The sequence below is a fragment of the Pinus tabuliformis genome, chromosome 8, assembly GCF_031772625.1.
Source record: "Pinus tabuliformis cultivar Carrire ecotype Pingquan chromosome 8, CPIR1, whole genome shotgun sequence".
In the NCBI taxonomy this organism is placed as follows: domain Eukaryota; kingdom Viridiplantae; phylum Streptophyta; class Pinopsida; order Pinales; family Pinaceae; genus Pinus; species Pinus tabuliformis.
The window spans coordinates 1,223,015,404-1,223,042,718 of NC_142294.1; the positions used below are offsets into that span (position 1 = coordinate 1,223,015,404).

General features: G+C 39.0%; 1 protein-coding gene across 3 annotated transcripts in view; it reads right to left on the reverse strand.

Annotated features, from left to right (window-relative positions):
- Window positions 1-509: 509 nt before the first annotated feature.
- The window catches only part of LOC149239800 (inositol-phosphate phosphatase-like), a 217,241-nt gene continuing 190,435 nt past the window's right edge, over window positions 510-27,315 (reverse strand). For all 3 annotated transcript variants that reach the window (XM_089373541.1, XM_089373543.1, XM_089373542.1), the window contains 4 exons: window positions 1,276-1,344; window positions 1,089-1,189; window positions 927-983; window positions 510-792 (listed from right to left, as the gene is read on the reverse strand). In XM_089373541.1, the coding sequence (XP_089229667.1) occupies window positions 696-792; window positions 927-983; window positions 1,089-1,189; window positions 1,276-1,344 (324 nt within the window). In that variant the 3' untranslated portion in view covers window positions 510-695. The remainder of the gene's footprint in view (window positions 793-926; window positions 984-1,088; window positions 1,190-1,275; window positions 1,345-27,315) is intronic.

The window sequence follows — 27,315 nt, forward strand, 5'->3', positions numbered from 1 at the left end:
TTTTTTATAAAAGATCGTCATCAAACGGGAGAAGAAAATAAATATTAGCAGAATAAGTAACCAACTTGCATAGACTCCAAAAGGAAAAAGTCAAAAGCATTTATGAACTAAAAAGCACTAGGAATAACACCCGCTGTAATTATGATTTAACTGAACACAGTAATGGTCCATTCAACTGCTACTACACATAAGCAACCAACAGAGTTAATTAATTATGCTTACAGATACCTTCTATGTACTCATGGTTCTCCTCAACCATACTGCACATAAGCAACCAACAGAGTTTATCAATTATGCTTAAATATTTCTACTATGTACTCATGGTTCTTCTCAACCATTGGCTGCCACCTCACTTAATATACAACTTGCGCTTATTTCAGAATTGAGGTTTCTGTGATTAGAATTGATTTGAGTTTCATCTTTCGGAAGATGAAGCTCAAAACCTGCATTTATATTAATTTGTTTTCATTGGTCTCGACTTGTAACTCTTTCCATGATAGAACAACATATTCAATTAAGAATTAGATTATACTCATCAAATGGAATGATTGTGAACGAATCATTATAGTGTATGATCCATGAAATGATACCATAAAATGAGATGGAAAAGTGAAAGCTTGAACCCTGTGGAATAAACAATTAGATAATCATTTAAATTTAGCAATAAAGATAGTGTTTAATTTTTATTTTTTTTCTTATACACTGCCCCTTAAGGCATCTACCAATGCCTCTTTCAAATGGGCATTACTGACTGCCACTCGCTGAGATGTAATATTGAATTCATTTCCTGATCTGTACAGTCAATCACGAAAATAATCAACAACCAAACCACATGCAATAGTAAATCTCCAAGAAAAAGGGCACTTGTGTTGTTAGCTTCCAATAAACTTACAGTCAACAAACTAATGGTTGATAAAAATACTTACGGGTCAAAGACACAACCACCAGCTTCTTGAACTATTAGAACCCCAGCAGCCACATCCCTAATAAATCTAAGAAGCTTTAGTTAAATCAAACCATCACAAGGTTATTATCTCCATGCCTTCCTATACAATCTTAAATATATTACAGCAGTACATTATACTTACCAGGGACCACCATATCCTAATTCATAGAAGAGATCAAGCCTTCCATTTGCTACTCCACACAAGTTCAAAGCACATGAACCAGTCATGCGCAGGGAGCGCACCTTTCAAACAAGTTGCAACTAGTGAAATTAGTATTGCAGCATAGATTTTAGTTACGCAAATGTTTATTATTGCAGCATAGATTTACCTTGAAAAGTAATCCATTAATGCGATCTGTAACGACATCAACAGTCAGTTTATCACGTTTTGTCCCGACCTGCATATTGAGCAACAACAATAGGTAGCGTATACCCAACGTACATCACCCAAGTTCTGAATGATTGACAGGAATGACTTAATCGAAGTGCTGCAAGGACTAGCTAAAGAAACAACATTTTATTTAAATTTAATTTCATAAACTCAAACACTTCATGTTTTAAATTTCATTTCAGTCCTCGGGGCAGCTTATTGGTGATTGCTGTGTTATAAATTTCATTTCAGTCCTCGGGGGAGCTTAATTGGTGATTGCTGTGTTATAAATTTCATTTCAGTCCTCGGGGCAGCTTATTGGTGATTGCTGTGTTATAAATTTCATTTCAGTCCTCGGGGGAGCTTAATTGGTGATTGCTGTGTTATAAATTTCATTTCAGTCCTCGGGGCAGCTTAATTGGTGATTGCTGTGTTATGAATAATATGTAAACTATGAGATTCAAAGTTCAAATACCTCATGGATCAAGCTAAAAAAAATTGTTTTAAATTTCATTCCTCGATATAACTTCCTCAGATAATTGTCTTCAAAGAAATTCAACTTTCTTACCTTTCCAGAAAAAGCTTGGATGTGAGTTTGTGAGCATGAGCATTCATTCAACTTGTGTAAAACCTAAATTACTAGGTAGCCAAGCTTAAAATTTCTTGGAGATTATTTTCTAATTTTAGCATACAATATTCATCTGGGAACAAATGAAACCGGTATAAATACATTAGCCATTTAAATAGAAAACGTCGGTTTAAGGATTGACTCAGATAATAGTGTTACCCCTGGCAATTAATAAGGTTTATGTGATGCTCATTCGATTTTAGCTTAGCAGTTCAGCTTGCAATATTGACATCGATTTTAACACAGATGTAAACAATCAGAAAATGGAAAAAAAATGAAAGTAGTACTCTTTTAGAAAACCAAAAAAAAAAGAACTTTAGATAGAACCAAATGCATTGGAGGTCATTACGTCCTGGTTCCAAATGCTCAAAACATCTGCTGAAACTCACCAACAAATTTGAGACTTCGCATATTGAAATGCAATATTGGACCTTTAGCATTTTGACAGTTCTAAATCCATTTTGGTGTCCTTACATTACGTTTCAGACCACCATAAAATTAACTAAAAACACATTCTATCACCATCAAACTGAGCACGGGGAAGGAGAATAGAAAAAGGAGTGAAGTTCACTTTGAGTTTGAGTGTTGGGAGCAGATTCGGATATCTACATTAAATGATGGATGGCCTCACATTAAAAGCACTTTAAGTGGCTGATCACATGGTGATTTAGTTACGATATATAGAACAGGAATAAGTCCATGAAAGATGATGTGCGTTTTATTTTCAGTAGCAAAACGTTAAAAAAAATAAAGTCTAAGGAGAGTTAAATGGATGTATGGGTTAATAGAGTTATCAGTTCCGGTTGATTCTATGTTAGGGAACACTGGAAAAGCAGTATTCAATGATTTTGTTGGTTATCTTTATAGTTTGAATCTGCTATGGCTGAGAACAAGTATGAAGATTTAACCTTCCACTATGACACACATTTGGAAATTCTTCTACTGAGGGTTCTATTTATTTATTTATTTTTTGTTAGGTAATGTGAGTCCTAAGATGACTGGCACACCTAACCTGTGGCTTGAGTAGCCGCGAACTAGAGGCATCTAAGCCATCAAAATCACCCGGGGATCGCACCCAGCCAAAGCCACACCAGCCGTTATCATGGCTGGAATTTTTGTTCACGGAGTTTCCAACCGATAACCTTTTCACCACCGTCTATTTTAAGCCCCATGGGCTTCAAGAGGCTTTTACTTTTATATTCATCTCCTCCATTTCAAATTCCAAGTCACCACAGTTTGAAGAGTATCCCCACATCCCTGACTTTCATAATCTGAATTGGACAATTTTAAAAACAGGAAAAACTACACGTTACTTTGGCATCCCTTTTGTTGGAATGTCCATCTAAATAGGATGTGGAAATGGGTTTTGGAAAAGATCGAGGATAATGCATTCAAATAATACAACTGCAACCTTCTTCTTGATGGTAAAAATCACAGTAACATCTAGGAACTTGGAGGTTGGACTCGTATATTACTTGTTGATTTCTATCTGATATGGATTATGCCTCAGTGGAGAGGATTTTGAGAAGGTTCTTTTGGAGACAAGAGATAGATCCTCGGCTAAGTTGCACAATACAGGGAAATGGGTATGAGTTTCCGAAACAGGTATGGATACGAAACGCGACCCCCCCAAATTTTGGAAATGGAGAAACGCATATATATATATATATATATGGACATTTAAGAAATGTTAAGTGCAAGGATTTCCATAGTTTTCTCAACCATGGTATCCATGACATCATATACTTCTAAGAAATGTTGGTTAGTGTTAGCATTCCGAAGAAGCTCAAATGCAGGGTTTGTGAACTTTAGCAAGAAATCTATCTTGCTCCACCACTCCTCAGCAAGGCACAACCTACGCACCATATATCCCCGCTCTGAATCTGCCTGTTTCCACTTGCCCAGAGTTGACTCACTACCATAGAAACTAATGGTAGTTTAACCTCAACAAGGCGGTGCAACATTAGGAAGTTTGAGGCATATCTTGTCTCAGCAACTTTTAACAACTCCAATTTTGAGTACTCTCAAAATATTGCTTGAGATTGGTGGTGGTTGGTGATGAATTTAACAATCTCCCTTGCTTCCCCTGTGATTTCCTTTATCCATGGAACTTTATTGTCAATCTCCACGAAGATCAAATTCAATTTCTGGGCAATGCAGGGTATCCAAAAGATGTGGTCATACCTCCCCTTAATAATTAAACTTGCAACTTTGCAAACTGGAGCATTATCCATGATAAATTGCACCACCATGTTAGGTCCTATTTGTTCAATAGATTTTATAATAACATCGGCAATGAACTCTGCATATTTTACCTCTCTTGAGCAGTCTTCCTCCTTTAAAAACATTGCTCCTTTTGGTGAAGTGGCAATGATATTTATCAAGGTATGCGCCTTGTATCTATCCATCCATCTGAGACTATGCTAACCCCAGAGCTACTCCAGGGAGAACAAATTGGTGATAAGATATCCTCCACAAGCTCCTTCTCATTTTTTAGAAGCTAAGTTCCGACTTTCTCATAGTTGGGCCCCTTGTACACTATGGGAGCTTTGTTAATTGCCCTTATCATATCTTGCCAGTAAGGAGAACGAACAACATTGAATGGGATACCACATGCTATAGATGCACCTAGCCACTCTGGAATCATCTTCTTCTCTCTCTTTTACATTCACCAATTTAGCAATTCTGCTAATCTTGGACTGAAGCAGATGCCCCTCTGGTATTTTTGGATGGTGGTTGTTCTTGTTGTTGAATAGTTCTCCTCTTCCTTGCTTCAATCACAATCCTTGGCTCAATGTTTGGTGGAGATTGAGGAGTAGCTTGAGTAAGCTCTTCATGCCTTCTTTTAATTCCATCAACCTCATCTTGCTCTCTTTGATATGCCCTCCTCACCAATGGGTCTGTTGTTTTTGTGCAACTTTCAATCCCATGTCCTCCTCCATGCAAAAGATGTGCCTTCACTCTAGAGTAGGAGCCCTTGTACAAATTACTACAAAGATTACATCGGCATTCCCATGAGCCACCACCTACACATCTTTGAAGCTTTTGAACATGCCTCCAAAGAGGATAATATTCAGCCCTCGGGTTGGACTTGGGGGTTGAAATTGCACCTTGGTTGGAAGCCATTGCTTGAAAAAAAATTGTAAAGAAAAACCGTTTTTCACATTTTTTGAAGTATAAACCCTCGAAAAATAAAATAAATAGTGGGAAAAAAAACTAAGAAAATGAATGTCACTTACCCAAATTAATTTTTTGCAACTGAAGCTACCCCGAAATGCCACAAAGGACAAAAGAGATATGGCTATAGCTGAGCCAAAAACCAAGAACGTCGTAGCCAGAAACTCCCCACTCCAAATTTGCTTGTGAAATCTCTTTCTCTTGCTGCTGAAATCTCCTTTGCTCACTATTGAAAATTCCCTAGCTGAAACCACTGCTCTCTTCCTCTTTTCTCCTTGCTAAAATCGTTTGTCTCCAAGTGAAATGACTTGCTCAATTCGTGTGATGAGGGAATGAGGCGAGAGTTTTTTTATAACTTGTGAGAGCAATCTAGAAGCATCAAAAAAATATTTTATTCGCCAAATAAAATAATAAAAACGAGGAAAAAAACCACTTAAGCGCTGAAATGTGGTCGTACGGCCTGGAAACGCGTTTCAGGCCATACTGCGTGTTTCCGGGCCGTACCAAATGCATTTCAGCATTTCCGTATCGTTTTTGCCTAGAAACGGGCTCTGACCCAACGTTTCTTGCAACATAGATCCTTGGACTTTCCACTAGTTGTTTGGACAAAGTGTTCTTTTTCAAAAGATAAAGATGACCCAAGCCTGGAGGATATTTCAGTTCTACGTTAAGTGTTGTCAACTAAATGGATAATCGGATTTATATTGGGAAATGAACCTCAAAAGATTCTAGTAAGATACAGGATAGAACAAGTAAGGCATAAAAAGGGTATTAACAGACCTTTCAATCTGCATGACATCATCACATGTCCAAGAGATTTCAACATGGGGGTCCTCTTTTGCTGAAAAGAATCTGGACAAGTTGGCAAGAGGTCTCCATGAATCTGGAAAGAGATATAATGGATTTTAAAAGGGGCTTTACCATTGGTAATGACAGAACTTGGTGTATTGCTACTAGCAAAGGTTCAATGAGTATGTTGATAGATATGGGAGAAAGTGGTTGAGCATTATGGGGATTAACCTATGGAAGGGACCTCAAGGATGCCCACAAAAAAGAGTGGCTAGAGTGGAAACATTTAACCAGGAGAAAACACTAATAGGGGGGTGACAAAGCCATGCTTTTGAACATTTGCCAAACAATTTCTAAATAAGGGAAGACTAAAATAAGAGTTATTGTCCCTCCCTCCTAGAATTAGAGGGATTGAACCTCGAGTCATGTGACACCTTTCTGAGTATACAAGCCAGGAGATTTGTAACAAGAAGATGTTCCCCAAACTTTCTATTGCAACTAAGCTTAATAAAAGGTGGAATCTCAATGATGGCAAACATAAATGGCACAAAAAGTGTGAGCTATTTGAGATGCAATGATATCCTTTCGTATTAGGTTCCTTTCTTGTTTAATTTTGTGCATGTTGCTTCTGACTAAAGGAATGCTTCATAAATTGGGTTTAAAAGATGAAAAGGCAGCCATTACAGGATTCCTGAAGATGTTGACCATGTTATTTGGAGGTGCCCCTTTGCTAAGGAGGTTTGAAATTGGATAGAAATCCATTTTAAAGGTATGCTTATGTCCGCCATTGCAGAATTCCTGAAAAAGTTGACCATGTTTTTTGGAGGCGCCTCTTTTCTGAGGTTTGAACTTGGATAGAAATCCCTTTTAAAGGCATGCTTATGTCACTACTCTAGTGGTGGGCTATCCTACTTTCAGATCTTTCGTGCGGCCACAAGTCTATCTGACATATCTGATAGGTAACCAGGAAGGTCACTCTCCAATTCCCACTGAAAAGGAAATGCACGAGGATGCTTCAAGATTCATTCCTAGAAAGGGGAACTATAATAAATTATCAGTTCTAGACTCTACAGCAATTCAATGTCCAACTTATCTAATGGCCTTAAAAAAATGATTGTGGAAATCCATATCTCATGCACTTGCTCTAATTGCATGGGTAGGCAGGGGGGAGGCTATCTTGACGTAATGAAGACCTGGATGTATAATTTGAAGAGGTGACAACAATCTCTTTTAATAATATAACCATCACATGTTGCAGCTAAATCTAAAAAACATTAAAAATGCAACAAGAATATTTAGCTCCTTGCGATTTTCAGAATATTTTTCTCCTTATGCTTTGACGGATGGGGTTGCAGTTGCTAGAAATGCTTGTTTCCATGTGGTTCCTGACAAGGTTTCTTATGGTGATAGGGGGCGAGTTGGACAGAGAATTTTCAATGGAAGAGCTCTTTGTTGCATTGTCTTTCATGTAGAATGGTAAATCTCCAGGCATGAATAAGCTCCTTGTGTGTTCTACCGGGTCAGGTGAGACACTGTTGGTGATAATTTTTTCTCTTTGGTTTCCAAAGTTTTGCTTCTGTTTGACTATCTCAGTTTCTCAATGATAAAGCCTATCCCAAAGAATGCCACTAGAGATTCCATTGCTGATTGGCAACCTATCACTTTGCTCATTATTGCTTGTAAAATTGCATTCAAGGCTTTGGCATTGCAGATCCTCTTGGTGGCAAAGTATGTGGTTCATTGGGAGTAGATAGTTTCTGTTAAAGGGAGATTTATTCTTAACACTATGGTTTCTGCCTAGGAGGCTATGGAATGGGGAAAGGAGATTGGGCCATAGTGTTTGATCTAAAAAACTGATTTGAACAAAGCATATGATCAGGTTGATTGATCCTCTATTTCTGAGATGTTGATTTGGTTGGGGTTTGGTCCCCATTGCGTTGCCATGGTGAATGCCAAAATTCCTGTGCTCTTTTACTTTTTATGCAAAACAGAAATTTCATCTCTTCGGTTTTAACTTTTAACCCTCTGAATCTTCAGTGTTAGAACTTAGGACTGCTATGAAATATAATACAAAACAGTAGCAGAAGTGGGCAATTTTTCAATCCTTAACAACCCCAAAATTCTAGGCAATCAAAGAGAAAATATACAAAAAAATTCCAATAAATTTCAGCCCTCAGGGCAATCTTATTATACATACACCTAATCAGAAAACTCTTATTTGTATTAAATACAGCTGTAGAACAACCCTTAACGTCTTCAATTATAATGTTAAATCACTTAACATAATTTCCTTTAACTTAAGCCAAATCAGCAAGACATATAGTTTTAAAAACTGGAACTGGATTTCAAACTGGCCACCTATACCACTGTGATTCGAACCAGAACTGGATCAAACAGGATCGAACCGGATTCAATAAACCGGAATTGGAAAAAATACATAAAATAATTAATTTTAATGATAAAAAACTATTTTTAAGATTGCAAACCATTAGAGACAAAATATGGAAAGTCTTCTCATCTATATACCATGTAGGGTTGCATATATCAAAATGGCACTTAGTGCAATACATATCAATGATATCATTTACAAAATACATAACCAATGAGGCTCTAAATGGCCTCTAGAGTCCCAAAACAATGCAACAATGAGGCTCTAAATGGCCTCCTGTGTCCAAAAACAATGCTACAAGTTAAGCTAATACGCCACTAGCCTACTACAATTCACTAATCGATATCATCACTCATCAAACTCATTATGACTACTACACATGGGATCCTCACCAGGAGCTACATAAACATGATCTAGCTCAAAATTTGAGGACTCCTCAAACTCCTCTCTAGCCTTAATAGCAGTACTAGTAGTAGCATGAGCAACATCACTAGGCCTACCAGAGCTAGAAGCACACGTTCACTGAGTTGCACGACTATTGCTTCCCTCACGAGTCACCATCTGCGATGCTTGGTCTTGCTGGTTCACTTCCTTCAGCTCTTTGTTCAACTACCAGAACTGTCCAGAGCTCTCATACGCACACAAACACTAGAAATCAAATGTGTGAGGCAAATAGGAGCTTAGGCATCCTTTTATAAGTTTAGGGGGGCATATTTAGAAGGGAACCTACCATGGTTTGCTAAAAAACACCTCCAAAAAAACTTGGGCATCCCATCAACATGCCCAATAATGTGGCTTCCTACAAAAACCGGCCAGTCAAGTACAAAACTGGCCAAACCGATCGGTTTGGTACCAAAACCGATTGATTTGGTAACCAATCAGTCCTGACCAACCAACCAATCAGATTTGTTTGGCTGGTTTGATATCTCAAGGAGCTAACCAGCGGGTTTGACAGATTTTCGGTTCGATTGGACCGTTTTTAAAACTAGGGTTGAAACTTACAAATTATGAAGAACATAGGTGGCTAAAAAGCAAATATGTAATTTACACAAGTATTGGACAGCAGAAACTTCATTCCTATGCATAAGATGAAGTTGGTGTACATACTATAGACTTATCACAAGGCTAGTATACAATCCACTAGCTCTCCACAACCCTAGCTACGGAAAACAATGAAAACCCCTATCTCAAGCAAGGAGATCCAACAAGCATGAGTCCTAGTCCTCCAAGGCAAGACATCTCCTCTACTTCTTCACCAAGTAAAACCAAAGGTTTCATCTCAAAGCTCTAATCTCCAAACCTCCAAGGGATGAAACCCTAAATCTAGACTTCAAGATGTTCCAATAAGATCTAGAAACCCTAGTGACTCTAAGAGAAAAAGAGACCAAGTATAATAAAGATATAAGCGAGAGACGATGACTATTGTGCTCCTAAATTCTAATCACATCTTTACACAAGAGTGAATAAGAATTATGAGTATTGTTACACTGTATTTTGTATGAGGTGTCCAAGGGCCATTTTCATGACACCTTACAAGATGAAACTCATGAATTTTCACTGTATCAGTTGTAGATCATGGGCATTATCAAGGTACCAATGTTATCCTTGGTGCTACCTGTTGTAACATAAATTATCCTCCCAAAACTTTTGTCATAGGTAACCTTAGCCCATTAATTTTGTCCCCTAGCCATTTTTCTACACTAAGTTTCATTATCCAAATCCACATTCTATATATATATATATATGTGTGTGTGTGTGTGTGTGTGTGTGTGTGTAATGTAAAATGATTAATGTTAATTATTAATTAATGTTGATTAATTAAATAAATGAAGCTAATTAAAGTTAATAATTTTTATTTAAAACCCCTAGATCTGGGTGTTAACAATGTTGCATTGATCACAAGACCTTGTCATATACCACATGACATGTCTCAAGCCAACATTTAACAATCCGTCTGAATGGCGGTCATGCAATTACAACTGCATCAAGGGAGGCCAAACACCATTACTCGAGCCCATCCAAAGCATTCCTTCAATCTTAAATGCTATCTCCAACTCATGCTTCAAATTATTCACCTGTTCATTCATTCTCTCCTTAGTCTTCCCCTATGTGAAAATTCCTACACTTGAAGGAACCCCTACTGCGGAAAAACTGAATCTACTTCATCTACTTGATTTTTAATATACAGTAACAAAGTTATTCTTCTAAGTACTGAAGCAAACTACTTCTACAACCTGCACTAATTAAATATTTGATCTCATGAAACAGAAAACAAAGCAAAGAACAAGATACATAGGACACACTTATTTTTGGACACAATAGTCCCCGTAAAAACGCAATGCCAGAAAATTGGTGCAGCAGTTCTGAGGGTTTATTATTATGCAAGAGAAATATCTGAATACATATCTAGGATGCTCATCTAGCAATCATTTACAAAGAAAATACGGGCAGAAAATCTGAGTGAGTTTTACCTCACTTCACCCGGTAGAATTCCGGTTGATCCGGCACAAGACTGGCTAACCCCACTCTTTTTGCGCTAGCTCTGCGTCACCTTCTCTGCCCTCTACGTCAGCTCTCCCAATTGTTTCAGCAATTCCCGACAGTTTCGGTTCTTCCAGTAGTTCTGGATTCTGCATGACAGGTAGCTTTTTTGCGTCACCTCTCCCGGATATTAAGCTGCCTCTGTGTCACCTCTCCTGGCTATTTCGGTAATTCCCAACAGTTCCAGTAGTTCCTAGTGGTTTCAGTTGTTCCGACAGTACTGGATTTTGCGTGACAAACAACTTTTCTGCATCAGCGCTCCCAGCTACTGCGTTACCTCTCTGCAAGCTCTCTCCACCTCTCTGTTTTGTATTTTCCGAAAAGTCCTTCTCCCGGATTCTCTCTGCCCCTCAGCTACAAGATCTCCCCAATCAATTTTCCTCCTGAGAACTTCTCACCTCAGAAAATTAATTTCCTCAATCTCTTTGTGTGTGTTTCCAAATGAATCCCAAGCCTCCATTTTATACTTTTCCTGTTGAGTTTTCAACGACAGAGATTAAGTCTCTAATCAACGGCTAATATTAAAACATGATTTGATCCGCCTTCTAGATCATTCTCACCCATATTTTGATTAATACCCATTAATATTTTAATTTTCCTAAGTTTAGACTTAAGAACCCCATTAAAAATATTAATTATTTTAATAAAATACAATCCGGGTGGAATTTCACCAAACAGTTTCTAGGTTCTTTAGAACTCATGTGTCTTAGCCTCTCCACCAATTTTCAAGGCTAGATCACTTCTGATAAACTAACACCCTACAGGTTGTTAGCTCTGATGAAGGCAGTAACAGTCCAATGTTGAGAATCATCAAACATCTTTTCACCAGGCATCATAGTTCCAGGAAAGCAAATTATGGTACGCAAATGAGGTAAAGCCCGTCGAGAAGGCAAAGGGCACGGTCAACCTCCCCTTTCTCCCTGGCATGACCAAGAAGTGGAGCTCTTTGATCCGGATATCCCTCCCCACATTTGCAGTCTGGTTGTTGCAATGGAGGCGGAGGAATGTCGTCATTTAGAAGATGGGCACTAGGTCGTAAGAAATCTGCTTGCATGCCATCTTTGGACTATGGAAGAAACTAGGGTTGGAGCCACTAGCAGAATGGCAGAGGTTATCACTAATCTCAATATTACTCAAATCTCTCTGTGTAACCTCTCAAGGGCTATCAACATTGATTTCCCTCGTGTTCCTCTTACTTCAGCGTCTACCAGCTCAGAAGAGAGTTTTGTTGCAATTGATTCTTCCAGTCGAAGGGCCATTCCTCCTAGCCGTAACCCTTCAATGGTGTTGGCAAAGGATAATGGCCTTGTTGAAGATGGTGCCTCTCCTTCTGGCAAGAAGAAGGAGCAAAAACTAGATAGTCAGCCTCAATGCCCTGAGAGTGATACCCAAGCCACCAAAGGGGAATCCTCTCAGCTTGGTGCAAGTTCTTATGGCTGCATCATTAAGTGGGAGCGACCTCCCTAGCTACCTAAAGGTTACAATGATCCTTTTTCTTACCTAAACATGCAGGAGGAGAAGAAAAATAACCAAATACAAGCAGAGTCAGCGCCAAAGCACTCTACCACCAAGAAATCAACATGACCATGTCCCTCACTAGGCTTCCTAGGCCTCTGTTCCTTTTCCAGTTGCACAACTATCTCAGTTTTTTCAGTTCAGCTAGATATTACCATTTTCGTATTGAATATGCTCAAAACTGTCTCGATTTCTCTCATGTTTCCTCCAAGAGACCATTTGATTTCTCTGTTAAGCGTAGACGGTCCCTCTTGAAAGCTTCTCAGACCAAAACTAGCTCTTTGCAGACAACTCACTGTCTAAACACAAGCTCACCTTGTTCTCATCACCTTGTACTTTATGTAAAAAAAATTGTTAATTTTCCTTGAAACTTTGCGGCTAGTTAGATGAATTACTAAAAACTAGGCAACTGAACACTGAAACCAAATTTACTTTCAACAAGATACAAAGTTTCTTAACAATTTGGCTGAATAAAAATGCATGCACACAAATTGATGTTAGTTTTTGTAGCAGCGGATGGTGTTCTAGCCTCAAGACTTTGTGGAGAGGCTAAAACACGAGTTCTCCATAACTCAAATCGTTTTTGGAAATTCCACCTAGAAGTGTCTTCATTAGATTATTAGCCTATTTTTAAATTTTCCTAAGTCCAAACTTGGAAAATTGGTTAATTAATTAGTTTTAATTGAGAAAGGTGTGAATCATCTAGAAACTCACACAGATTGACTAGGAAATAATCTCAGCCATCAATTAAGTTTTAATCTTGGCCGTTGGAGTCCAATAGTGAGATTATAAGAAGTCGTCTATGGGTAGATGGAGAACCACACTTGTGGCACAAGAGATCGATTTCGTTGGTAGGTTCAACTTTCCAGAGAGCAGCAGCAGTTGCCGAAAGAGTTCAAGCCAAAGAGGAGCAGGGACAGTGAATCCGAAAGAATTTTTCCAGTTCTAGAGAGTCAAAAAGAGGACGCTGAGATTTTCTCTACGAGGCTGCACAGAGCCTCAAGAAGGCAATTTGATCCAGCTGAAGAGGAAGACGTTTTCAGTTCCAGAGGTCAGGAAAGTTTTCCAAAGGGTCGGAAAAGCATTTTCCCAGTCAACAATAGGCAAGACGGCTATATTGGCAGTGGATTCGGGCAGAGAGTTTGAGGGACTGTGCTAGGATGGCGTAGGGCCTGCGTAGAGCTGGTTGGACGGCTAGCTTTTCAGGGGCAATAAAGTGTCGGGATTGCTCAAAGAGAGGGTAAAACCCCTCGAATAATTTTTGCCAGTATTCCTCTTGGATAGATTCGTTAGTTTGGCGATATTTAAAATTTCTCACTACTGCTTAATAATAAAAAAAACCCTTAGTTGTTGCACTGGTTTTCTCAAGTTGGGTTTTTTTGGGGACTTTGTCCAAAAATAACTGTCAAATTTATTGTGTGTGTGCCAGTATTTTCTCAGTTTCCAATTTATCTTCCACGGTATTTTTATTTGTGAAGATTGCAGTGTGATTTATTCAATATTTGTCATATCAAATAAATTGTTAATTAATTTACAGTTAGAAGAATTAATTCCATATGTTGCAATATGATTTCAGTGGTGAAATTTTCACATGGTATCAGAGTGATTTTGATCAGACATGGAAGCTCGAAGCAGAAGCAAAAATTCGTTGTTCAGAGGGAGCAACATGACGAATTTCTGGGGGTTGCGCAAAGCCTAAGCCAGGCAGTACGAGTTGCTTGAGCAAGTTCGATTTTTCAGTGTAGGTTGGCAGGAAAATTCGGCTTGCCAGAAAGAGTGATTCTAGCAGGCAAGAGGAGCAGCAATCCAGTATTTTCGTTGGGTAGATTCCTTGTTTCGGTGCAGAAGGGTTTTATCGTAGTTTGAAGAAGCAAAATCAGCATCAGGTGGAAGAGAAAGTGCACACACTGAGGGGAATTTCTCTCAGAGTATTTCTAGCCTAGAAATCCATATTTCTAGTTGTAGTCGACAGTTGCTGCAAGCAATTTTTCTCACTCCAAAAGGTAATGCGAATAGCAGATTCAATAGCCAAGCACGTGAAAGAGGGAGTTTCCAGTTCAGATCCAAAGATGGCCACAACTGGGCTTAGAGATCAACATAGGTTGGAGCGAGCCTCCAACTATGTCATCTTGAAGGCTACAATGTCCTTCCTACTAGATGAAATTGGCTTGAAGACCTATGCAAACAATGGTGTGGCAGTACCTCAAGATGCAAATCAGCAGAAGGAATACAAGAAAGAGATGGCAAAGGCAAAGCAGATGATCTTGGATGGAGTCTAAGACCATATAGTCTCACATATAGCATACAAAGGAACGACCAAAGAGATGTGGCATGCTCTTGCTCAGCTATATCAGAATCCTTTCGAGCAACAAAAGATATTCCTGTAAGAAAAACTGAGAAACATTAGGATGCAGAAGGGTGAAGGTAAAGATTCCTTCCTCACCAGGATTCAGGAAATCTGGGATCATCTTGCAGCCATTGGGGAAGCGTTTCAACCTACAGAGCTTGCGCGTTTAGCACTGAACAATGTCTCAGAAGAGTGGCAAGTTTTTGTCCAAAGTATCTTGGGCCGAGACACTTTGCCGAGGTAAGACAGGATGTGGTCAAACCTACAGGAGGAGACAAGGCGAGCTCTAGTAAAGAGCTCCATCAATGGAAGTAGCAGTAAAGGATCGAAGGGTGAGGAGGTGGAGGAAAATGTGGCCCTTGCATCAAAGGGTCACAGTCAAGGACAGGGGGAGAGGAATAAGAAGAAGGGCCTATCTAAGGTCAAGTGTTTCAGGTGTGGCGAGTTTGGCCACTACAGTACTCAATATCCTCCCAGAAAGGAGGACAAGTAGGAGAAGCAAGACCAGGCAGTAGCGTCCACAAAGATAGACAAATTGTCTTCCAGGTTGGAGGAAGACTTCGCCATGTTTGCAGCTATACCTCCAAGAGTGAGGTGGGGTGATATGGAACTATAGTCCCAGAGCAGAGCAGAGGTTTGGGCAAGGTCCACTGAGGTGTCCACCTCATGGATCATTACCTTGCTATAGGGGCCCATAGTATTCAGTAGTAGGATGGATCAATGTCAGTTGATGCAATCAGATACCCGAGTGACAGTTGCAGACTAGTTGCAGTCAAGTATTAAGGAGCGCAGATGCAATGTTGACAATAGAGCAAGAGGCTCAGTAGCAGATTCAGCAACAATGCAGATTTCCCAGTGGACAGTGCACAAGCTAGTGGCAGTCAAATGCTCAGGAGACAGATGCAACACAAAGACATAGTTGATTCAATATTTCGGATGCTTCTCAATTGCAGTATTTGCAGTAGCGGCAACAACAGTTGAGAGGGAGTTACAGTGCAGATGTAGAATTGGCAGCAATATAGCAGTGTCATCAGCAACACAGATGCAACATCATATTCGCGTAGTGGTTGGTGGGCAGTAGCAGGAAGTTACAGTGGCCAAACATCAGCAGTGTGACAAAGGGTGATAAGAGACAGGGTGTTGTAGCAATGCAACACTAGAACTCCTTCCTCGCTAAGAGGGAGTGTTAGTTTTTGTAGCATCAAATGGTGTTCTAGTCTCAAGACTTTGTGGAGAGGCTAAAACACAAGATTTCTCCATAACCCAGAAATCTTTTATGGAAATTCCACCTAGAAGTGTCTCAATTAGATTATTAGCCTATTTTAAAATATTTCCTAAGTCTAAACTTAGGAAAAGTGGTTAATTAATCAGTATTAATTGAGAAAGGTGTGAATCATTAGAAACTCACACAGATCGACTAAGAAATTATCTCAACCATCGATTAAGTTTTAATCTTGGTCATTGGAGTCCAACAGTGAGATTATAAGAAGAAGTCGATGGGTAGATGGAGAATCACACTTGTGGCATAAGAGATCGATTTCCTTGGACATTTTGACTTTCCAGAGAGCAACAACAGTTTCTGAGGCCAGAGAGGGGAAGCACAATCAGAGAGGGGCAGGGATAGTGAGTGTGGAAGAGTTTTTCTAGTTTCGGAGAGTCAGAAAGAGGTCAATATTTTCTCCAAGAGGTAGCACAAAGCCTCAAGAAGGCAATTCGATCCAGCTAAAGAAGAAGACGTTTTCAATTCCAGAGGTTGAGAAAGTTTTCCAAATGGTCGGAGAAGCATTTTCCCAGTTAGCAGTAGGCAAGACAGCTAGATTGGCAATTGATTCAGGCATAGCATTTGAGGGACTGCGCTAGGTTGACGCAGGGGCTGCACAGCGCTGGTTGGATGGCTAGCTTTTCAGGGGCAGTCAAGTGTCGGGATTGCTCAGAGAGAGGGTAAAATCCCTTAGATAATTTTTGCCAATATTCCTCTTGGATAGATTCACCAGTTTGGCGATATTTATTGTACTTAACATTTCTCATTGTTGCTTAATGATAAAAACCCTCAGCTACTGTACCAGTTTTCCCAAGTTGGGTTTTTCCAGGGACTTTTGTCAAATAATAGATGTCAAATTTATTGTGTGTGCCAGTATTTTCTCCATCTCCAGCTTATCTTCCGCAGTATTTTTATTTGTGAAGATTACAGTGTGATTTATTCAACATCTATCATAGTAAATAAATTGTTAATTAATTTACAGTTATAAGAATTAATTCCAGTTGTTACAATAGGATTTCAGTGGTGAAATTTTCACAATTGACACGCTTGTTTTATTTTACCCAAGAAACCCTAAAGGGAAAACTTACTCTCTTTGTTGTGGTATTTTATTTATTGTCTTGAGCAATTAGATCTATTGCAATTCATGTTGCTACTACAACCAACAATCTATCTCTAAGAACACACTTTTTCTCCTATTGAATAGCCTTGACTTTCCCTAAGAATCCTAATCTTTGCTCCCCATAATCCTTGCACACTAGCTCCTATTTCCTAGCACACATGGAGCCTCCTATTTTCGAGTGCATCAAGCCTCCTATTTCCTAGTCCGCTTCAACTCCTATTTCTTAGGGCACAAGGCTCTTATTTCTTAGCGCACTTGTGGCTCCTAAATTTGCGCGCACTTGCTCCTCAAGAATGCACACTCCACACACAAAGAATTGATCAAATGATCTCAATTGTGCTTTCATCCTTCTCTTTATAGATAAAAATTTGAACATGCAAGGAGGCCTAGCTCGATTTAGAAGTTCGAGTTGTGATTGCGAGTTAACTGAGAGTTCAATTCATTCTCTCTCCCATCAACACTGGAGTCTTAACTCGTTCTAACTGAACTTGTAACTGCCACCTCGTCCTGTAGTCAAACTAAAGAAGACTCCATGTAACTGAAGCTCCAACACTATGCATGCAATTTTGATGACCATTCCAATAAACTGGAAATCAACTCACCGTAACTAAAGTCTATCTCATGAACTCACATCCATGCTAGAAAAAGAAAAATGTGTGGTCTTCACTGACTAAGGCACAAGCCAGAAGACCTTCCATTGCTACATTTTCAACACTCCCCCTTAGCAATGAAGGGATTTTGTACAACTCCCAACTTATCTCTGAAATAGATGAAATTGTCTCTTGTCAATGCCTTGGTCAAGATATTTGTTGTATGCTACTCTATTGGAATGTACAATAGCTTCACTATCCCTTTTTGCTCACAATCCCTGAGATGATGATATCTAATCTCGATATGCTTGGAGTGATCATGAAATACTAGATTCTTAGAGAGCTTAATGCAACTATGATTCTCACAATGTATCACAGTGAGCTCCATCCCCTGTTTGAAAAATCCCACAAGTAACTTCTTCATCTAGATAGCCTCACTCACTACCAAACTAGCAACCATGCACTCGACCTCTGCTGAACTGAGTGCAACTGATTTCTGCTTTCCACTGAATCAAGAAACAACTGTCGACCCAATGCTGAAGATGCAACCTGAAGTACTCTTCCGACCTGTGGATCTCCCTGCCCAATCTGCATCTGTGAAGCCCTCAAGCCTCACTCCATCACCCTGTCTGTACCATAATCCATAATATGATGTGCCTCTAAGATATCTCAAAGCATGCTTCACAACAACACAGTGAACTCTGGTAGGATCCATCATAAACTGGCTCAATTGGTTCACTGCAAAACATATGTCAGGTTGTGTGTTGACTAAGTACATCAACACCTCGATGAGTTGTTTGTACAATGTAACATCTACTCACTCTGCTCTGCTAGCGTCCACCTTCCTCTAGTTTGTGACTAGAAGCGTGGTCATAAGCCTGCAATCCTGTATATGAAACCTCCTAAGGATCTTTGTAGTGTACTTCCCTTGCCCCAAGAAGATTCCCCATCACCCTGCCATGCCTCCCACCCGAGGAAATAGTGCATAAGCCCTATATCCTTCATCTCAAACTCCCTTGCAAGGTTTGCCTTGAAATCTTGGATCAAGTTGTTGTCATGATAAGATTGTCAACATAGAGCACTAGAATGAGCGTAAGCCCTCCAACCATGATGTAATACAGGTTGCCATCCACCTCACTCTTAGTGGAAACCAATCCTCGAAGGTAGCTATCAATGCTAATGTACCATGCTCTCTGTGCCTGCTTGTCCATAAAGAGCTCTCTTCAACAAACATACATGAGTGTCTTTGTTGAAAGTCTGAAACCCCTTTGGTTGCTCCATATAAATCTCCTTCTCAACCACCCTGTTAAAGAATGGTGTCTTCACGTCCATGCCTTAAACTCCACTTAGCCTCCTTGCTGCCAGCTACAAGGTACCTACAACAATTTGATTTCACACATGGAGATATGCACAGCAGTCATATCAACCACTTGTTGGATCACTATTACATTGGGATCTGCTCCATGATGCCACTCGTTGACACATTCTACATTGGGATCAACTCCCATAGTTCTATATAATAGAGCCTTGAGCTCTCAATTGTATCAATTGAAAACGAGCTATTTTGCTTGGAGAATCACTGTTCTTATGTACACTTATGTTCTATTGCAATAAAAGACTTTGGGGTTTCACATATGAGGTGTTGTTCTTCTTGAGCAAGGTAATATCTTGATCATTGTGTTTTATTTTTTACTTATGCTATTGTGTTTATTAGTTTCCATTATGCTTTTAGAGATTTGTTAATGTACAACTATCTCACATTGCCATTTGGTTTTGAGAGTTCGCTCTAGCTAAAGTTGTAGTTGATTTTCCAATAAATCTCTAAGATCTCTTTATCATTGTATTTCTTTTAACCCATGTGGATCTAATGTTTATTTGAAGTTGTGTAAAGACATCTCTTGGATCAAGCCTCAAGCGTGAGGGAAATTCTTGGAGGAATCATCCCACTCTTGAGCAAGTTCATTGAAGAACCCGCATTTGTCATCTCCCAAGGCCTCATCTCACGATTTTGTGTTGCAAGGATCCTTGGTTTTTAGCTTGTGTTTCAAAATCCAATTTTAATTAAAATCATTTGTCTCAATTTCTTGTGCTAATAACGATTTTATTTCGCTACTGAAGAGCATGTTGAAAATTAGGCAAGAATTGGAGTTTCACTGCAATTCCTTAGTCTAAATTTTGTAGAATATTTGTATATTATATTTGCTAACTTTTCTCTTTGTTTTATACTAAGTTTCAGTGTGGGTTTTGTAGAAAATTCAGATCTATTTATGGACTATGTTCACCTTTTGTGTCGACGGGATTGAGGAAGCTAAAGTTCGAAATTCTAACTATTTGTTGTAGGACCCCAAGAGCACTTCAAGATCAACTTTAGGGAGACCATGGGCAATCTTGGATAGCAGCAAATTAGTTTGGTCGTGGGCCTTTGTGCATTTGTAATTTTCAGATTTCAAGAGTTGTTTCTTGGCCATTGTGGTTGCCACTTCTTGGAAAGAGATTTTGGTTTCTATAGACTCCTATTTTGTAATTGTCTCTTCCATCTTTTGGGCAGCCCATTAAGGGGCCTTCTACTCATTGTAAAAAGCTAATAAAAGATCTGCTTTTGTTGTGGGGGCTTGGGTTTTATCCATGGCATCCCTTCTCTCCATTTAGAGAGAGAAACATGTGGGTGGATTAACTTTTGCATTTTCTCGTTTTCCATTTTAATTGCATGCTTAAAATTTACACAACCTCACTCGTCACATTTTTATTTTTGTTCAAATAAGTTTGCTACAATTCAACTTAAGGTTCATGTGGGTGGATTAACTTTTGCATTTTCTCGCTTTCCATTTTAATTGCATGCTTAAAATTTACACAACCTCACTCATCACATTTTTATTTTGTTCAAATAAGTTTGCTACAATTCAACTTAAGGTTTTGCATTTTCCATTTTATATGTTGATTTGAGATACAAACACTTTACTTTGAACAAACTACTCTTCACATGTTCATTAACTTAATTTTCTATAAGTCATTTTAAATTCATATTGCAAATTCAAGTCCATTTCTTTTGCAAAATTAATCAATCTTGAGTTCACTAAGTATTGTTATTTACATGGAAGGCATCTCTCAAGTTTTATTTGTTTTTAGGTAAATCACAAAACTATCATAAAGCAAAGCAAATATTTTTCACAAATCCTACATGTGTATGCAATCTTGTGTTTAAGGCAATTTCTATCATTTACTTAACTTTTGCAAATTTACTTGCATGACATAGTAGACATATTAAATTAGTTGCATTTTACAAGCTTCCAAAGCCTCATTCAAAATTAACCTCCAACTTAAGTTGGTTGTACAGACATTTAGGGACCCTCCACCTCTATTGACTCCTCACTGTGAGATCCAAATTTTCAGGCGAGAGTGAGGTCTAAGGATTGGAGTTTAATTGAAATCTTGTTTTTAGAGTTTAAATAATATAATCAACCAATAGCACATTTACATCATTATTTTATTTTACTTGCAATTTCTTATTTTCCTATCTTGATGTGTTTTGAGTTTCATTTGCAGAAGCATTTATGATGCAAGTATTGTGACTCCTTTACTTTTGCAACAATTTAATTTTCTTGTACTTAGAATATTGATCATTGGTGTATTTCTATTTCATGTTATTGCTTTGATGATCATTATGCTCATGAGTAATTGATGTATCTTATTAATTTTCTTCCAAAGTACTATTTCCTTTATAGTTGAAATTGGTGTTCTGTTGTAGCCGCTACAGCCACCCTCCAAAATTTTGCCTTAGCTTCGTTTTTTAGCCTCCCTACCAACCATCCTTAGCAGCATGTCTTGCACTGTCAAGTACATAGGCTTCAGCTAAGTTTCAGTGGCCTACCGGCCTGTGCATGTCAGCTTGTTTGTCTCCCTCCCACAAACCAGCCTTTCGGACTTAGACTTTTGTTGGCTAAGAGGCCCCCCCAGAAAATTGCGCAATTCTGGAGGGTGTCAGGCCAGGAGTAACTCCAGTTTGCCAGAAAACTCAGGAAAATTGATTCGATTTATTACATTAGGTAGCTATTGTTATATACAAGAATGTGACTGCTCAATTCATATTCTGATGATTGTTCACATTCCAGGTTCACCCAACCGCAAAGGATTAGGTGTCAACATTCCCCCCCTTAATCTGAAGGGATGTTGGTGAGTCCAAGCATCATTCTGAATCTTTCAAGCTTTTCTCTTCTAAGCACTTTGGTGAAGATGTCTGCAATTTGCTCATTTGTGGAACAATGACGGAGATGGATTGTTTTGGCCTCAACATGATGTCGGATCAGATGATATTTAGTATTGATGTGCTTTGTACGATCATGGAACTTTGGATTCTTGGCCAACTTTATTGCAGAGGTGTTGTCAATCATGAGTGGAGTTGATTGTACTTGTTTTACCTGCAAATCTTCAAGAATTTTCCTGAGCCACACAATTTCTTTCGTTGCTTCAGCTGCTGCCACGTATTCTGCTTCTGTTGTAGAATCTGCTGGAACTGATTGTTTGCGTGATCTCCAAGAGATAGCTCCTGATCCAAGACTCATAGCATATCCTGAAGTAGATACCCCAGTTTCTTTGTCTCCATCGAAGTCTGAATCAGAGTATCCAATCAAGTTGAAGTCGTCCACCTGTGTATACTTGATTCCAAGGTCTTGAGTTCCCTTCAAGTACCTTAGAACTCTTTTTGCAGCAGACCAATGTCCCTCACAAGGCTTTTGCATAAACCTGGAGAGGATTCCAACAGCAAATGAAATGTCTGGTCTGGTAGTAGTGAGGTAGATGAGACTTCCTACAAGCTGTCTATATTTTGTTGCATCCTCAAATTCCTTTCCTTCAATAGATGTGAGCTTTAAGTTTTGTTCCATTGGAGTAGAAAGAGGATTGCACTCTGTCATGCCAAATCTGTTTAACAAATCTCCAATGTATTTCTTTTGAGAAAGAAATATGGATTTTGGATGTTGGGTTACTTCAATGCCAAGATAGTAATGAACATAGCCCAAATCAGTCATTTCAAAACTTTTCCCCAATTCCTTCTTTATGGATGCAATGTAGCTTTCATTGTTCCCTGTCATTAAAAGATCATCTACATATACCACAAGATATACAACTGTTTTGCCAACTTTCTTGACAAATAAAGTTGCATCATCAAGATCAAAATGATTGACGTTGAGTTTCAGAAGATGCTCAGTTAGTTTTTCATACCAAGCTCGCGGTGCTTGTTTGAGGCCATACAAAGACTTCACAAGTTTGCATACTTTTTGTTCATGTCCTTTCACAGCAAATCCTTCAAGCTAGGACATAAAAACATTCTATTTTAGATCTCCATTCAAGAATGTAGTTTTTACATCCATTTGATGGACTTTCCAACCGTTCTGAGCTGCTAGTGCAAAGAGTGTCCGGATGGTGGCCCATTTTGCTGTGGGGGAAAAAGTTTCCTCATAATCGACCCCTTCCTTCTGTGCAAAACCTTTTGCCACAAGCCTAGCTTTGTGCTTGTCAAGTGAGCCATCAGCTTTGTATTTGTTCTTGTAGACCCACTTGCAGCCAATTGGTTTGGTTCCAAATGGAGGATCAACCAGCTTCCAAGTGCCATTCTTTATGAGGGCATCATACTCCTTTTTCATCGCTTCTTTCCATTCATCATGAGAAGCAGCTTCTTTGAAGGAAGTTGGTTCAAAATCTGTAGACAAGTTCAATTCACAATCATAAGTAACATCCATATCAACAGTTGAATTAGAGTCATCTACATCACCTCCATCTTGTCAGTTTGAATTTCTGGTTCCTGTTTTTCCAATTTCATCAGGATGAACACTTTCAAGTGTCTTTGTCAGCCACTTTGGGGGACCTTTCTGAGATGGTCCAGGCTTCTATGTTGATTGAGTTGGGACTGAATCAAGATTGAGTCTCCCAATTCTATCAATTACATCACTTAAAGCATCATCCGTTGTTGGAGTTTCATGCAGAGGAGATTGTTCTTCAGAAGAAGATTCCACATGTTGTTCTAGTATAGGAATCCCCCCTTCAAGATGTGGAATCTGATTATCAAATTCTTGAAATGATTTCGTTTTTGTGAATCTATCCAAGCGATCAAGTTGTCGTTCAACAACATTGTTAGATTTGGATGATTCAAGAAAAATGACATCTCTAGATACAACAAACTTTTTATTTACTTCATCATAGAGGCGGTATGCTTTAGAGGTGTTTGAATACCCCAGGAAGATACACTTATGACTTCTAGCACCAAGTTTGTTTCTATGTACCTTTGGTATCAAAGCATAACAGGTGGAACCAAAGATCCTGAGATGTTTTACCGAAGGAACATGTCCATACCACAATTCATAAGGAGTCTTGTTTCTTATAACATTAGATGGACATCTATTCTTTATATATGCAGCACATAGAACAGCATCAGCCCAAAACATTATCTTTACATTTTTGAAGAAAAGCATGGATCGTACCATATTCAAGATTGTTCTATTCATTCTTTCCGCTACACCATTCTGTTGGGGATTATAAGGCACAGTTGTTTGATGTTTGATCCCATGTTAGCGAAGATAGTTTTCAAATTCATTTGACGTATATTCTTTTCCATTATCAGTGCGAATAGACCCAATATGAGATTGTGCATCATTTTCAATCCATTTATGAAATTCTTGAATGTTTGAAAAGCATCAGATTTGTTCTTCAATAAATAAACCCAACACATTCTGGTGTAATCATCAATAAATGTCATGATATATTTATTTCCATTTGCAGAAGGAACCGACATTGGGCCACATAAATCTGAATGAATGTGTTCAAGCTTCCTATGTGCTCTTGAATGTGAATCATGAAAAGACTGTTTGCTATGCTTTCCTAGAATGCAAGCATCACATTGCTTATGTTTCCTAGGAATTGTAGGCAAACCAGCAACACCATTTTTCTTCAATAAGCGGAGACTGTCACAGTTTAAATGTCCAAATCTAGCATGCCATAATAAACTTGATGGAAGTGTACCTTCTTCATGATGAGAAATATATGAGAAATGTTGTGCATGAGCAGAGGTTCCTTGCAGTTTGAGAAGCCTTTCTTCTTCTATTCCCCTCATGACAAGTGAGTGGTCAAATGCTTTTCTTACCTCAAGCTTGCCATCAAACATATGAATGGAGTGACCTTGCTGGCGGATGTGGACCAAGGACAGCAAGTTTCTCTTGAGTTGTGGGAGATATAGAACATGATCCAAAAGAAAGTCTGGAAGACCAGGCAGTTTAAGCCTAATTGTGCCAAGCCCTGATGGCTTGATTTTTGACTGATCTGCAAAGTATACTGCTCCATCAACATTGTCAGTGAAATCTTCAAAAAACTCTTTCCTATGAGTCATATGACAAGTTGCTCCTGAATCAAGCAACCAATCATTTTTCGAAGAAGCAAGTGAAGCATTAAACAAATCTTCATTTACTCCAATGTTACATTGTGCCTCAATATAGTGAGCGGATTCAGGTGCTTTACCTTTGTCTGTATCATCAGTTTTACCTTTCTACTGGTTTCTTTTCTGCTCAATTTTGTCCCATGGTAGCTTGCATGTAGAAGCATCATGTGATCCATTTCGTTTGCAGCGAATGTAATGTAAGTCTGCCTTTTCTCCTTGAGAATGTCTGCCCCCCCTACCTCTGAAGTATCTTCCTCTTCCTCTTCGTCCACCTCTTCCTCTTGTAGAATCTTGAACAGGATGCTTTTCTTTATGAGCAAGGCACACAGTCTCTTCAGAAGATTCAGGAGTTGTCTTCTTTCCAAAGGCTTTCTCTCTTTCAGCAAACTTTTTCACAAGAGAGTCAAAGGTTATATCTTTAAGATTTCCATTTGCTTGTAAAGACTCAAGATAATTGGAGTAGGTAGGATAGAGTGCCTTGAGAAAAGTAATAAGAGGGATATCTAGCTCAACCTTAGTGGATTTAATATCATGCATTATAGACTTTACTTCAGATGCAAGAGCAAGAGGATCATTATTTTTCAGTTCAAGAGTGAAGAGTTTAATCATGAGCTGAACAACTTCAAGTGCAGAATGTGAGTCATAGAGTTCTTTCAGCTTTTGTAAAGCTTCAAAGGCAGTTGAATATGATGAAATATGGCGACTCACCTCTTCATTTACAGATGCTGCGATTAATGCATAGGCTTTGTTGTTCTTGTTTTCCCAAATGACGAGCTCTTTGTCTGATGTACGCTGCACTGGGTCATTGTCTCCTTCTCCGACACACACTCCCTTCCACAACTCATTGAAGATGAGGGTGTGTTTTATCATCCGGGACCATTCAGGATAGTTCTCCTTGCCAGTGAGAACTATTCCTACCATAGAGATGATTGAATGCATTCTGTAAAAAATACTTCTGCTGATATACAGTGAAATTGTACTCAAAAGGGCAAAAAAAAATTCAAACACTTTTATGTACTGTTTCTTCAAATCCCTCCAAGGATCCTCATATAATATATCCATCATATTCCATATCTACAAACTATTCAAATAGCGTCCAAAAACCATTCAAAACTTTATTCAAACAAGATGGTCAATTTATATATATATATGTTGGTCAATCATCAACATCATTCAAGCCACAGTTCAATGGGACAGCGCATTCAAAACATATGCTGGTCAATGTAACCACAGCGCACATATATATACAGCTTTAGCGCACATATAAACCACGCATTAATTTAGCACCGCTTTAATATAAGACATAGCAACAGGCATTAATTCAGCACCGCTATCTCAAATAAAAAGAACACCGCATACAGCTATTCAGGTCTTTGTCAGCACCATTATCTCAAAAAAGAGGAGCACCGCACGATAGCCTCGTTCTGAAACACCACTATCTCAAATAAAAAAGAACAACGCATACAGCATTCAGGTCTTTGTCAGCACCATTATCTCAAAAAAGAGGAGCACTGCACGATAGCCTCAACTCCAAAAGATCTATCAAAAAAAATTTGCAATTAAAGCTACAGGATTGAATTTGGTAAATAATGCACGTCTGGACAACTTTTCACACGCATTTACATATATGAACAATTATATATGGGACAGAGACCACCACGCTTTGATACCAAGGCGCCACTCTGATACCAGGGCGCAGGACAGCAGCAAACTGGAGAATAAGAAACCTGCAAAGAACCACGGGTACCCAAAACCACCAAAGTCTCGGCTGTCTGGTATTGTAAGGTTCAGAGACCACAACGATTAATCGACCTCAGCTGTCGTTCGGAGACCACAACGATTAATCGACCTCGGCTGTCGTTCGGAGACCACAATGATTAATCGACCTCCAAAGTCTCGGCAAAATGAGGGTGGAGGTTGTCCCTAAGAAACCACGATGCGCTTCTGTGGAGCCATACCTGACACTGAATCAAGAGTTGAGGGATGGCTCTTGGCTACCATAAACCGAGGTAAAAACCTCTAGCTCATTCATGTTCGTAGTTTTGGCATGGTGACACACACACAATATCAAGACTTAAAACAACCAAATCGCCATATAGAGCAGAAGGCCAGAGATGGAGCAGAAGTGTTGGCTAGCTGAGAGACCAAACCCACGAATGCATGCCGAACGAATGGATTCTTGTGAACAAACAAAAGTCTATTCGGATGAGAAAACCAGA